Source organism: Vespula pensylvanica, chromosome 11, assembly GCF_014466175.1.
Source record: "Vespula pensylvanica isolate Volc-1 chromosome 11, ASM1446617v1, whole genome shotgun sequence".
NCBI lineage: Eukaryota > Metazoa > Arthropoda > Insecta > Hymenoptera > Vespidae > Vespula > Vespula pensylvanica.
In genome coordinates, this window is record NC_057695.1 from 5,101,972 (window position 1) to 5,115,492 (window position 13,521).

At 30.8% G+C, this 13,521-nt stretch overlaps 1 protein-coding gene across 6 annotated transcripts in view; it reads left to right on the forward strand.

Moving 5' to 3' along the window:
* LOC122632984 (sodium/potassium/calcium exchanger Nckx30C) overlaps window positions 1-13,521 on the forward strand; it is a 50,302-nt gene that overhangs the window by 1,192 nt on the left and 35,589 nt on the right. For 3 of the 6 annotated variants that reach the window (XM_043820346.1, XM_043820348.1, XM_043820347.1), the window contains exons 1-2: window positions 1-715; window positions 7,231-7,254. The exon at window positions 1-715 is cut by the window's left edge and continues 1,192 nt beyond it. In XM_043820346.1, the coding sequence (XP_043676281.1) occupies window positions 1-715; window positions 7,231-7,254 (739 nt within the window). The remainder of the gene's footprint in view (window positions 716-7,230; window positions 7,255-13,521) is intronic. The other 3 variants (XM_043820349.1, XM_043820350.1, XM_043820351.1) reach the window with 1 other exon arrangement.

A 13,521-nucleotide genomic window follows, 5' to 3' on the forward strand; every position in this document is an offset into this window, starting at 1 on the left:
CAACAACTATAATAATAACAATAACGCCAGCTTTGAGAACAGTGATGAGATGAACGGAATTGGCGGATATAACGTCACCATTCATCATCATCATCACTCGAAAGTAGGCGCTGATATGGCCGAGGAAAAGGCACCACTCTTCCCCAACGATCTATTTACCGTCCAACAACGACGACGTGGCGCCGTAATACTTCACGTACTCGGTGTCGTCTATATGTTCGTCGCATTAGCGATCGTATGCGACGAGTTCTTCGTACCCTCGTTGGATGTTATCATAGAAAAACTTGAGATTGCCGATGACGTTGCTGGTGCCACCTTCATGGCTGCCGGTGGCTCCGCACCAGAACTTTTCACATCGGTCATCGGCGTCTTCGTTTCATTCGACGACGTTGGTATTGGCACCATCGTTGGATCAGCCGTATTTAATATTCTATTTGTCATCGGCATGTGCGCTATATTCTCCCGTACCGTATTATCCCTCACATGGTGGCCACTATTTCGTGATTGCACCTTCTATAGCGCAAGCCTACTCACCCTGATCTACTTCTTTCGAGACAATTATATATACTGGTACGAGGCCCTCGTGCTATTTGGATTCTACTTGGCATACGTCAGCTTCATGAAGTGGAACCAACCGATGGAGAAACTCGTCAAGAGGATACTCTACAGGAACAGGGTGACTAGGGTGAGGTCTACGGATCAGCTGATGCCCTCGGTATGTTACTAACTATTAAGCTTCTTTCTTTTCTTCTTTTTTTTCTTTACCTTTTTTTTTCTTTATCTTCTCCTTTTTTCTCCTTTCATCCTTTCTTCCATCTACACCGTCGTTCCAATCTCTCTCTACATATATATATATATATATATGTATGTATGTATGTATGTATGTGTATATATGTATGTATGCTTGACCACCATCTTTGTCCTTTCCTTTTCTTACCTTTTTCTAATATCACACAAATAACATACATATATCCATATATGCGTATGTAATATATCTACTATAAATATTATATATTATAAAACAGTGTTACATCTCGTAATATCTTCATCAGTCGCTTTCTGTTTGTTTTCTTTTTTTTTTTTTCATTCAAATTCTCAGATTTCTACCAACGAAAAAAAAGATATCGAGTGCCCTTGGACATATTTAGTGATACCATGTCGATGAGATGGAAGTTTATACTTTGAGGACGAAAGGTTGTACGAATGACTCATAATAGAAAATAAGAATAAATAATAGATATTGAGAAGGGGATCGTTTGTATGATCTTGAATTTTAGTTGGGTTTTCTTTCCTTAAAGGGAAGAACAATTATACTCGATGGATCTAACGATGGATCCACATTTAATATATACATAAATTCAACATCATAAATTCAAATTTTTTTTCGCTTTTGATTTTAATTCATCGCATAGAAAAGTCCTATGTCGTAAGTGAATAAAGGGGATCACAATTCAAGGTCATCGATAGTGCCAGAGGCCAAGCAAGTCGTCATCGTTTTAAGTTCCTTCTACTTACTTGCCTCGAGCCAATGATACTTTTAATGTACCTTAAAAGTATAGTATCTAGTTTTCGCTCTCTTTTCAAAAATTAGATATGCTATCTCTTTCTCTCTCTCTCCCTCAGATAACCCAGTTTCAAATGCCTCGTCTTTGCCCTCGAGTTTCGAAATTTTTTTTCTACGCCATACTGTTTTAACTTCTTTCTTTCTTTTCTTTTCTTTTCTTTTTTTTTTATACCCCTTTTAATCTTACATTCACATTCAAATATAAGATTGAATTTGACGTAATTCTCATTGTTCGTTTGCGTTCGATCGAAACAAAATAATGATTATTATCATATCGAGATAGCAGGTTTTATCGCAGTCGTAGAGAGGGGATAGTAATAGTCATTGTTGTACAGGAAGAGAGAATTTATTATTCCGTACTTCGAAGGCAAGTACTTCGTAGGCAACTCGCGTTTTCGAGTAGATCGATTTTGAATCCTTCGTGGGAAGTAGTAGAAGTCTGGGAAATTGGTTATTGAGAGAGGACATACTTCACCGCAATCACAATCCCGGAAGAGCTCCGTCGTCTATGTGGAGACGAGCTCGAGAGTCTAGGATCTATAGAGTCGCGGCAAGGACGCGGAAAACTTTTCTTTTTATTCTTTTCTTATCGCGTGAAATCGAGCAACGTTTCTTTGCAATCAAAGAAAGAGAAAGAGAGAGAGAGAGAGAGAGAGAGAGATCTTTTATTATTTATGCCTATCTCTTTTTTATGAGATACTTTTTGAAATTATTTCAATATTTAACAAACTTTATTAATTAATTATTATCGTATCAAAAGTTGTTCATTATCAAAATGTATAGTATATATTATTAGTATATAATAATTGTGTAATTCGATTAAAATTATTTTTGTTTCTCGTGATATTTTTAATTTAGAAATAAAATATTTTGCAAATTGGTCATAGGTCAAGTTTCGTTTGTTTATGTCGATATTTAATTTGTTTCTTTGATTATCCAGAAAGAGGAAAGAATAACTTATCGTGCAACTTAATATCAAAGTTTTTTTTTCTCTTTCTCTCTCTTGCTTTCTTCGCCCTACACTATTTTATTTTATTTTATTTTATTTTATTTTATTTTATTTTATTTTTTATTTTGTTTCCTCTAGAACGTCGCGAAATGAAATACGACGTTCGAGAAAACTTTTTGCTTAAACTCTCAACAACGAGAAAACAAATGGTTATCGGCTTTCTAATTAGAGGAAAATAACTTTTAACTGTTAACTTTCGACGATATTTCGATTTGATTGTTATATAATTTTTATTCTAGTTCGCGAGAAAGAATTCGATCTTTTCGAAAGGTTGTACATTTTTTTCTTTTTTTGTCTTCTTCTTTTTTTTTTTTATTTTAAACTTCGGACGTACCTACATATAGAATAATTTTTCTAAAGGGAGTGCGTAAACTTGCATAAACATATTTTTTTTCGTGGATTATATAGAGCTAACTGTTGGTGCTCGTTGTCATAAGTACTTCATATGTATGTGTAGGAAGCTTATCTGACATCGTGCAGATTCATTGCATTTTAAAATTTTCTCTTTTTTTTATCCCAAAGATTTATCATATTTGTGCATATTGGTATTAAATTATACATACATACATACATATATATATATATACATATATGTATATAGTATATACATTTAAATAAAAAAGATAACGTTTCTCGTTGTCCATTATAATAGAGATTAATAATAAATCGTTCATCCAAAATAAATAAATAATTTTTATCAACGTTCATTCAGATGAAAATTGATTATTTCTTAACTGACATTCGTTGAAAAAGGAATCCTTTTTTCTTTTTTATATTTTCAGGAATACAAAAAAGAAAAAGAAAAATCGATTTTAGTGAGAAAGATATAACGAACGAATATTTGAACGCAGTATGTGTGAAAATATGTAAATCAGAAACGCAATCTTCCGAAAATTCTTTTTCTTTCTTTTTTTCATCAAAAACTTATATTGTTTGTTCATGTACATATATATATATTTTTTTTTATTTAAATAAAAAAGATACAATTTTTTGTTGGATATTAAGATAACGATTAACGATAAATCATTCGTTCAAAATGAATAAACAATTTTTATCAACGTATTTTCATTTATTTGAGTGAAAATTTATTATTTCTTAAGAGACTTGCGATAACAAATTTTTGTCCATTTTTTCTTTTTTTTAATATTTTCAAGAATATCAAAAGAAATCGATGTAAGTGAGAAAGACATGGAGGATGAACGTTTGAACGAGTTACGTGAAAATATGTAAATCAGAAACGCAAATCTCGTCGTTAGAAGGCGCCAAGTAAATTGAACGATAATCCAAAAAGCCATACGTTATAACAGCCTTAATCGTGGCTTTCTTTGACATACCACCGAGTGGAAAGGGCTGGTCATAGTGATATCGTACATGTGTAACGTCTCTAAACCGCAAACGAGATCCGAAGGAATTAGAGAGAAAAGCTAGTTTAGAAACATTAACATTCGAGTCTATTTTAAAGGATTTCTCCTTAACAGTTTCTACAAAAAATTGCAATCTTCATCGAATTAGACTTGCCAATTGAATTGATTAGATCATTCGACGTTTGATTTACATTCGATATAAATAATTATAACGACACTCGGACTTATTCTATTTAAACCCTTATTCATTAATTTTATTTTCTTGTTGATATTATTATTTTTTTTTCTTTTTTAATTAATACGCTTAAAACATTTTGTTTTTATTATTCAATTATAAAACTGTTACAATCATATCTGAATAATAATTTATATTCAACGTGTGTAATCGATCGATCAGAAACGATTCGCGTACGTTATTTTTTGCATTTCTCAGATTTCTAAGCTAAGTCGAGCTAATATCACGGAATTAGAAATAAAAGTAAGAGAAATAAAGGAAATTAAAAAAAAATTTTTCCTCGGCAACTCGATAAGAACAATTAGATGAAATATCGTTTATTCGTTTAAGGAGATTAATAGAGAGAGACAGATAGATAGAAACAGAGATAGACAGAAAGAGAAAGAGAGAGAGAGAGAGAGAGAGAGAGAGAGAGAGAGAGAGAGAGAGAACAGATAAGTGTCTATCGCGATATGGAAATTGAAATTACGCACGCAAGCCTACCTTCTTCAATCCTATCCAGTACTCCAGCTTCTCATTCTCATGATATGTGTGGTGAATTAAGTTGAACGATAATCCGCAGACGTGGTTCAGCCGGATCAACTGTAATTATTGCAGTTAAACGTAGGACACGCTCACTCTAACCGCAAACTAATGACTGCCTCTTGCTACAACATTTTGGCTGAATATGTGTACTGTGTTATTGCTTGACCTACCTCTGTATCTCTCTCTCTCTCTCTCTCTTTCTCTTTCTCTATGTTTTTCTCTCCCTCTCTCTCTCTCTCTCTCTCTCTCTCTCTATGTTTTTCTCTCCCTCTCTCTATATTTACCTTTCTTTCATTTTCTTTTTTTCTATTGCTCTATACATATCGAAGACATTTTTCTTCGAAATCTTCGTCTAGTCCTTTTAACCTTCTGAATCAGATAATATTATTGATATTTCAATTATTTTCTTTCCGAAGCTTTCGTTTCAGTCTTGAAAAGTTGGTATAACATTACAAATCAGATAATATCTTTCTCGAGAAATAGATATATATGATATATATATATTTTTTTTTCTATCAAAATTGTTTTTAATAGGATTAATTAAAATGGTCTAATCGCTACTTTTCTTTCTTTTAATCAATACGTTTTCGATTATAAAATAAATTTGGTAAATTCTTTTCTGTCTTCTCTTTTCTTTTTTCTTCTTTACTGAAAGGTAAATATAAATTAATACTTAATCTCGACCGAAAACGTTTAACAATTTAACATATTGTTTTATATCGATACAAATTTTCAATCACGATTGATAGAACGTGTTAAAGAGATAAACTAAAATAGGCTAATGGTTTGAAACTAATTTCGCGTTGGTTAAGTCAGAGTATAACGTTTTGAAAATAAAAAAAAAATGAACGTTTAACCGGTCTCGTTATCCACGAAAATGATAAGAGCAAAAACGAGGAAAGGCGCGTGTTCCGCAACTTTATTGTAATTTCCTCGGGGAGTTGGCTTTTAGAGTCAGTCGCATCCCCGTGAGCATCTTAATTGAAAGCTTCAGGCCAATCTTCCAGGTTCACTATTAACGAGATTGTTTTTACCAATGAGAGGACGAGCAATTTCAACATTTACAGGCCTTTTTCAAGACTTAACGAAGATTTTCAGCTAATCTATATCGTTTACAGTCTGAAGCAAATAGTAATTATTTAAAAATCAGTATATTGTTTCTTTTTCTTTTTTTTGTTTTTTTTTTTATTCACTTTCATATATACAGATAATACAGAACGGTGAAAGAAAGTTTCTAGGTGATTTTGGAGCAATTGATTTTTAAAAATCACTTAGAATTTTTTGGCCTAGATATAAATCGGACCTTTATAATATATCCGATTAACGATTATTAATTTTTTTTCTTTCCTTCTTTTTATCGACGTAATTTATATTTACTATCATACCACATTCCGAGAGATATTGGCGTAATATAATAATAATAGTAATAACACAAAATCCATTTGGATGCAAACGTCATTTATATTAATTCAATGCTTATTCTTTTATTTGCGCTATATGTGTTATCTCTAATTATCATTTCACTTTTCTTTCTTCTTTCTGCTTCCATCTCATCGATTTATTATAAATACGAAAATAAGATAATGACGAATAAATCCTTTTCTATTCTTGTCTTTTAATACATTTCACTTCCTACCAGAACCCATGTAAATATAAATGCAGCGGAATTCTATATTACATTCTATAGATGAAGACTGATTTGTATCATTGAAAACAGTTCTATTCATTTTCCATTGAGAAGTCGGTCGTTGTGAATTAGTCAGGTTACGTATTGCCAATTATCAAACTGTACCTATAATTATCATAGTAATCGTACACACGTTTATTATGAAAACGAATCATTCCGAAGGTGCATGCCATTGAATCGTTATTATCGTTATCATTATTACTGTTATTACATCTTATCGATCTCTGATGTCATCATTATCATCATCATCATCATCATCATCATCATCATCATCATCATTATCATCAAAATTCCGCTGCATTGATGCTTCTCGACGAAAGCTACTTCTTCTTTTTTCTTTTTCTTTTCTTTTTTCTTTTTTTGATTCTTTCTTCTGTCTCTTGTTCTTCTTTCTTTTTCATTTATTTCCCATATAGAGAAAATAAAAGGGAGCCAATTCACTCAGTTATTCCAAGCTTTCAAATAAACACAAACACAACTAAAAACATTTGCGTATGTACGATTCGATGTGAACCGCTTTCGTAAAGCACTGCACTTATTGTATAATCGTTTCTCTCTGTTGTAAGCCTGATTATCGAAAAATAGAGAAAAAAAATAAAAATGAATAAAAAGAAACAAGAAAAGAAAAAAGAAATAAAAACAGACAAAAAAGGAACGAAAAATAGCCCGTCAAAAAAAAAAGTACGAGAAGAAAAGAGGAAAAAGAAGAAGAGGAAGTGAAGGAGGAGGAGAAGAAGAAGACCAAAAAAAGGAAAAGGAAAAATTAATAAAAAAAAAGAATTACAAAATATGTATTAAATTTGACTGGCATAATTGTGATTGTAACTGGGTGTTTCTTGCTTGCAGCACCAGAGCGCCGCCCAAGCATTGGTGAGTTGCATGTCTCTCTTTTTCTCATTCTAATTCTTCTGTTTCATCTTTTTATCTTTCTATCTTTTTTTCTCTTTTTCTCTTTCTCTCTTTATCTATCTGTCTGTCTGTCTGTCTGTCTGTCTGTCTATCTGTCACTTTACCACTTCGCCTTTCTCTATCTCTCTTTTCGCCTATCTTTTCATTTTCCTCAATTTTCGTTTAATACGAGATCCAACGATAACGTAATGAAACTGTTCTCCGTTCATTTGACTTGGTAAACCATTCAGTACGTTTAACCACTTGCACACTTGACAATTGATTCAGTGATGCGCGTGACCAAATAGTTTACAGTGTCTAATTCGAAACTCAAAGTAGTCATTTCTATCCACATTGTAAATGAACGTATGACAATAATTCTCTTTATTAATATATTTTCTTCTAGGATGATAAGTTTCGAAAGCGATGGGAAATGTGGAACACAATCAGACATTTCTTCCATTTTTCAAATAATTTCGTTGTTGAGTTCTTCTTTTCTTTTCTTTTTTTCTTTGCTTTACTTTGCATTCCACATGTATTGTACTTCGAACTTTCTTTGACGGTCTCTTTCTAGTTTTCTTTTTTTTTTCTTTTTTCCTTTTCTTCATTTTTTTGAACACTATCACCGAACGATATCACTGACTCGCTTTTTATTTTGAGAGAAAGAAAGAGAGAGAGAGAGAGAGAGAGAGAAAGGAACAAAGAAATAATATTATTTTAATAGTACATTTTTATTTGTATTATTTGTACTACCTTGATTACAATTTAAAAAAATATATATATAAAATTGAGAAAAAATTGTGCAGTAAACATACTTATATCGATGCAAGGTCGTATTTTACACGATTTACTGTTTTCGAACAATAGAATTTCAATCTTTCTCTTGTCACGCGTGTTGTTCATATTTTTCAGACAAGCAATCATCCAAGTGAGTATTTCTTCGCGTCGTTTCAAATCTTGAGAAAAATAACTATCGGCGTGCGTAAACACGTCAATTCAAGCGCAAGTGGTTAAGATTGATCATGTTTAACCTTGATCCTTCCTCTACCTCTTAACTAACACCCAGTGACTTTTAATTCATTTTTAACACGTTATGGACGGATGTACGACGGAATATCTCACGCGTATTGTATTGTGTTGTTAAAAGGACTGTTCACATGATATCTCGTATTTCTTACTTAGCACAAGTTAAAAGGAAACAAGGGAAAAAATTAGATGGTTAATTGAAAACGTTTAATGTATTAGAAACGATATATCTGATCCGCAACGTGTTAAATAGCTGCACGACGTCTTAAAAAATGTACGTATTTCATGCTCTAACGATAACGTTAATTCATATTTCTTAATCATTCCAAGCTTGTTTTTTTATTTTCGAAAGTTAAATTGCTAACGAAAGGAGAACGTTTTGAAACTGTTGAGGTCGTTCAGTGAGACTCATAAAACAAGCCTTAAACTGCATTCCAGTGTTTTAGAAATGAGTTCTAGAAATGTTACGAACAATGGTAGTTAATGTGTGCTCGGGAAAAGAAAATTATGTTTGTATGTTAATATTGAGCACGTTTGAATGTATATAATTAGATACGAATTTTACTTCGAATTTTACATCATTATTATTATTATTACTATTATTATCGCGATCTTTAAATTAAGAATTTTTAATATGAAACTTCATTTTCTTTTCTTTCTTGTCTGTTTTTTTTTCTTTATTCTTTTTTCTAGTTCTTTCTTTCTTTTCTTTTTTCTTTCTTTTCTTTGAAGAACAGTCTCAACATTAATTCTAATTTATAACCAGGCTTCGTATATCCCTCTAACCTTTTTATTGGCTCTTTCCGTTTTATAATGAATTGAAAGAAATGGCGCAGAATTTTGCAGAGAAGACAAAAAAAGAAAAAAGAAAGGATTTTCATTTGATATACTCAATTCTAATTCGACTTGGCTGCACGTGACGCTTAACGTGTACTCACGTAAATCATCCCCTTCTGACTGCAAGTGCATCCTCTTTTGCATGATAATCCAAATGCGTGGGTATGTAAGTGTATGAGTTTCGTAAACGTGTACATGTGCGTGCATTTCGAATAGAATGCGTATAGCATGCATAAATTAAAAATGAACTGTTTTAGTGCGCTTACAAGAATGTACGTTTTCTTTTTTTTCTACACTTGCAATGTTATTTATTAACTTTATATATCCGCTATTTTCTTTTTCTTTTAATTCTTTCTCTTTCTTTCACATATATACACACATGCTGTTTATAAAAAAGAACGTAATGTGTTATTTGAATATTGAACGTTGTTTATCAATATTATCTGCCTATTTTCGTTTTTAACGTTAATAATTATAGTATCATAAACAACCGTTTACTTGCATGCTGCGATTAACTTTATCGTTTTTATATATTTTATATATTTTTTATTAATATTGTTTATCCTTTTTTCTGTTTCTTTTTTATTTTCAACGCCTATATCATAATAATCGATAAGTAATGTTTCACTCTTTACGTACTTTATATTACATTTTTTTTCTTTTTTTATTTTGCACGAAACTTTCAATTGTAATTGATTTAGTTTTTTCAAATTCAATGACAAAACAAACTTCTTTATACACATAAGCTACAATAAATTACATTGCCATTGTCACACACTGATCATTGTCAAGAATTAACAGATATAATAATTAACATAAAGTTAATTTAAAAACTTTATCAGATATTGTGTAGTGCTTCGAAACTTTTTTCGTTGATGACTACTTTTCAGAGTTAAAGAGATTGTTGAATTTTGTTAAAAAAAAAAAAAAAAAAAAAAGAAGAAAAAAGAGAAAAAGGAAACGTCACATTCGACACGTACGAAATTATTTATTCGGTTTAAAGCAAGGTGTATGTATATACATATATACATATAAGAAACATTGGATCACACTTTTCGTGTGTCGTTCAATGAGCAACGAATCCGAATTCGTTCTCCCCCACTTTAACTCGTATGCTACGAAATAATTTACTCCTGATGGACGCCAGGGAAAATCCAATCGCACGGATAATCGAATTGTCGGCTCGATGGATCGGAGAGTATCTTCTCTTTCTCGGTTAGTCTTTCTCCCCAACGATAAAGAGAGTGTGATAGAGAGAGAAAGAGAAAAACAGAGCAACAGAGAGAGAGAGAGAGACTGTTTTTTCTCTCTCTCTCTCTGTCTTTATCTCTCTCTCTCTGTGTCTCTCTTTTTCCTTCCTTCCTTTTTTATATCGACGGATTAGAACGTTCATTCGCCTGTGAATCGAGACGACTATGGCAGAGAAAAATTTCGTTTGGCCCATTGCTGTTCGCGTTTATCGATCCAGGCCAATCCTATTGTCGTTAAGGGATAAAAAGAGATAGATTGATCGAACGAAAGAAGAGAGAAAGAAAACGTAGACTTAGAAATCGGATAAAATGTTATCGTATAAACGTTTAAATCTTTCGAATTTGTTACTCGTAAGAAAATAACTATACTTAGATATAATATATATGTATATATATGCTTCTGTTCGTATATTTTCGGATACACTCGAGTTATTTCAGGGCGTACCCCTTGTCGAAACTAGGTCGAAAGTAAAAGTTCTCTAATTGCACCTCTATCGATTCCAATAACCGATTCGTAGTCTCAATGCGGTCTTCGTAGATACCAAGAAAGTTTTAGAAGTTCCTACGAGACTCCTACCTTCGATCTAAATAACGTTTAAATCGTGAAACGTTATCACCCTATTGGTGTTATCCAAGGACTTGACAAACTCTGTCTTGATTTTAATCAGTTTAAAAAGTCCAAAGATAATTTCTATGTACACTGAAAAAAAAAACAATAATGACGTTCGTTAAAAGTATGTTTTTATATGTTTCATATAAATCTCATGTATTATTAATTATTATAAATTAATAATCAATATGATAATACATGGTATAAAAAGAAAATGATAATATATCAAAAATTTATCTAACGTTTTAAAAATGTTTCGACGAAATGAATAAAAAATTAGGTTTCTTTTTTCATTTTTTAATAATAGTCATTGTTAAAGAGAATTAAAGTAATATGATAACTTTTGTATGATATATCATTTTGTTTTTTTCATTGTACATACGTATCATCCTAAAGAGACATCTTAAAAACGAATGATCCATTGTTTCGTCTCACTTACTTAGAAAGTCACACGGGGCCATTGCGTTACATGCATACATTCGCTTAACAGCGTTATGTGTCTCAAGGGAACAATAAAGCTACACTGTCTCAGTTGAACTTTGTCCCTAGCAACGTTCTGTTAACCCCCATCATGGTTCTAACAAAACGTGAATCTTCTATTCCAGACAACACCAAATTCATTTTCATTCTTCCTTCTAGCTCGCTTATACATCAAAATTATATATTTATTTTATTTATTAACTCACATTATTTATTATCTAAATTTTGTTAAATATTTTCTAAACGCTATCGATAGTTTCAATTACTTCGATCTATCAAATCTAACGGAGAATTTCGTCCATTTTATTTAATAAATAATTTGCACAGACAAAATATTATTTTATTTCAAAATAATTTTGATTTGTAAAAAATAATAATAAAAGCATAATAACAAATACATACACACATATAACGAATCTTTCGATATATTTTATATATACATACATTAATTTTTAACTTTCATTCACTGATATTAATTATATAAAAAGAAATTACTCATGCACATGCGCAAATACGTATACAAGATACAAATTTTTCTTTAATGGCCATTGATTTTTGTTTATTTTTTCAACCGGCGTTACATAGGCGCCTAGGAACTAGATAGAACAAATAAAGTTGTATTCGTAAGTTGACGAATGATCCTGGCCTAGCATGATTAATTATTTATGGAATCTACCATCATAGTGGAACGCATGTGAGACTCTACCCACATTTAAAGCAAAAAGTATGCATGTTTTTTTTTTTATGCTTCGATATTTTCCTCCATTCATACCAACAAAGTAGAATTTATTTTCTAGTAAGTAAAGTCTATATATATGTATGAATGTGTATGCATGCGCGTGGGTATATGTCAATATCCAGTTTTTTCTCTCGCATTGTGCAACTTCGTTTACTCCTTTATTCTATTGTATCTATATATTTTATTCATTCATATGCTTTTTTTAACATTTCATAATAATCGATAATAGAGCTCTAATATTTCATATTTTAGATCTTGATACATCGTACTTAAATGCATTAATTAATAATTTGGTTAATCTGACAGTAATACGTATTTTTAAAAAATTTGATATTTTTAATTGTTCGTTCGAATAAGTAATGTAATTAGATAGTTGTCTAGATGTAAAGAAATAATATGAGAAAATATATGGTTTGCAATGTGTATGTTTTTAATTGGTATATATATAATATTTCTAATATTAAATTAGATTAGATAATAAAATAGTATCAAAGCTTTTAATTACTAATAAATAAATAGATTTTTAAATTATGATTATATAGTATATTGTTATGTATACTTTGTTATATTAAATTATATCAAATTTATCAATGCATACGTTGTTATTTTAGATAGATAATAATTTTGTAATTTTAAATATGGATTTAAAAGAAATTTTAATCAAAAGAGTTTGATAATATATAATCGATAACAAATATCATTAACAATAATACACATTTTATTTAAACGATTTTACTAAAAAGAATATATATACTTTATCACAAAATTCGGCTTGTGAAACTTTGATATTTCATTGATATCGTAATTTACGAATACGATAAAAATCGCTTTTAAAGTTTATCGGATTGAAAACTGTCAGTTTTCGTTGAATAATACTTCTCTATTTCACTCACTCTTTCTCTCTCTTTCTTTCTCTTTCTCTATACATACATATATATATATATATAGCATACATTGCTGATGCAAACTAAAATGTCAAAAGAATTATTAAAATTTTTCACTAAACGAATTGACTGCATTAACTTACACACACTCATACATATATACATACATACATACGTACATACATACATATATATATACATGTGTAAATACTAAGAGATTTAAATGGCTGATACGAAAAATATAAAAAAAAAGGGACATAATATAACTCAGCTTACGAATGAACATCGGCCTTGATATAGTAACCTACCCGTTCACATAAAAAGATGTCACTAACAATTCAGTACTGCTCGACTATTGTTCGTACGTGACGAAGACGAAAGAATCCAAGATCCAAGTTTCTCTCTCTTTCTCTCTCTCTCTCT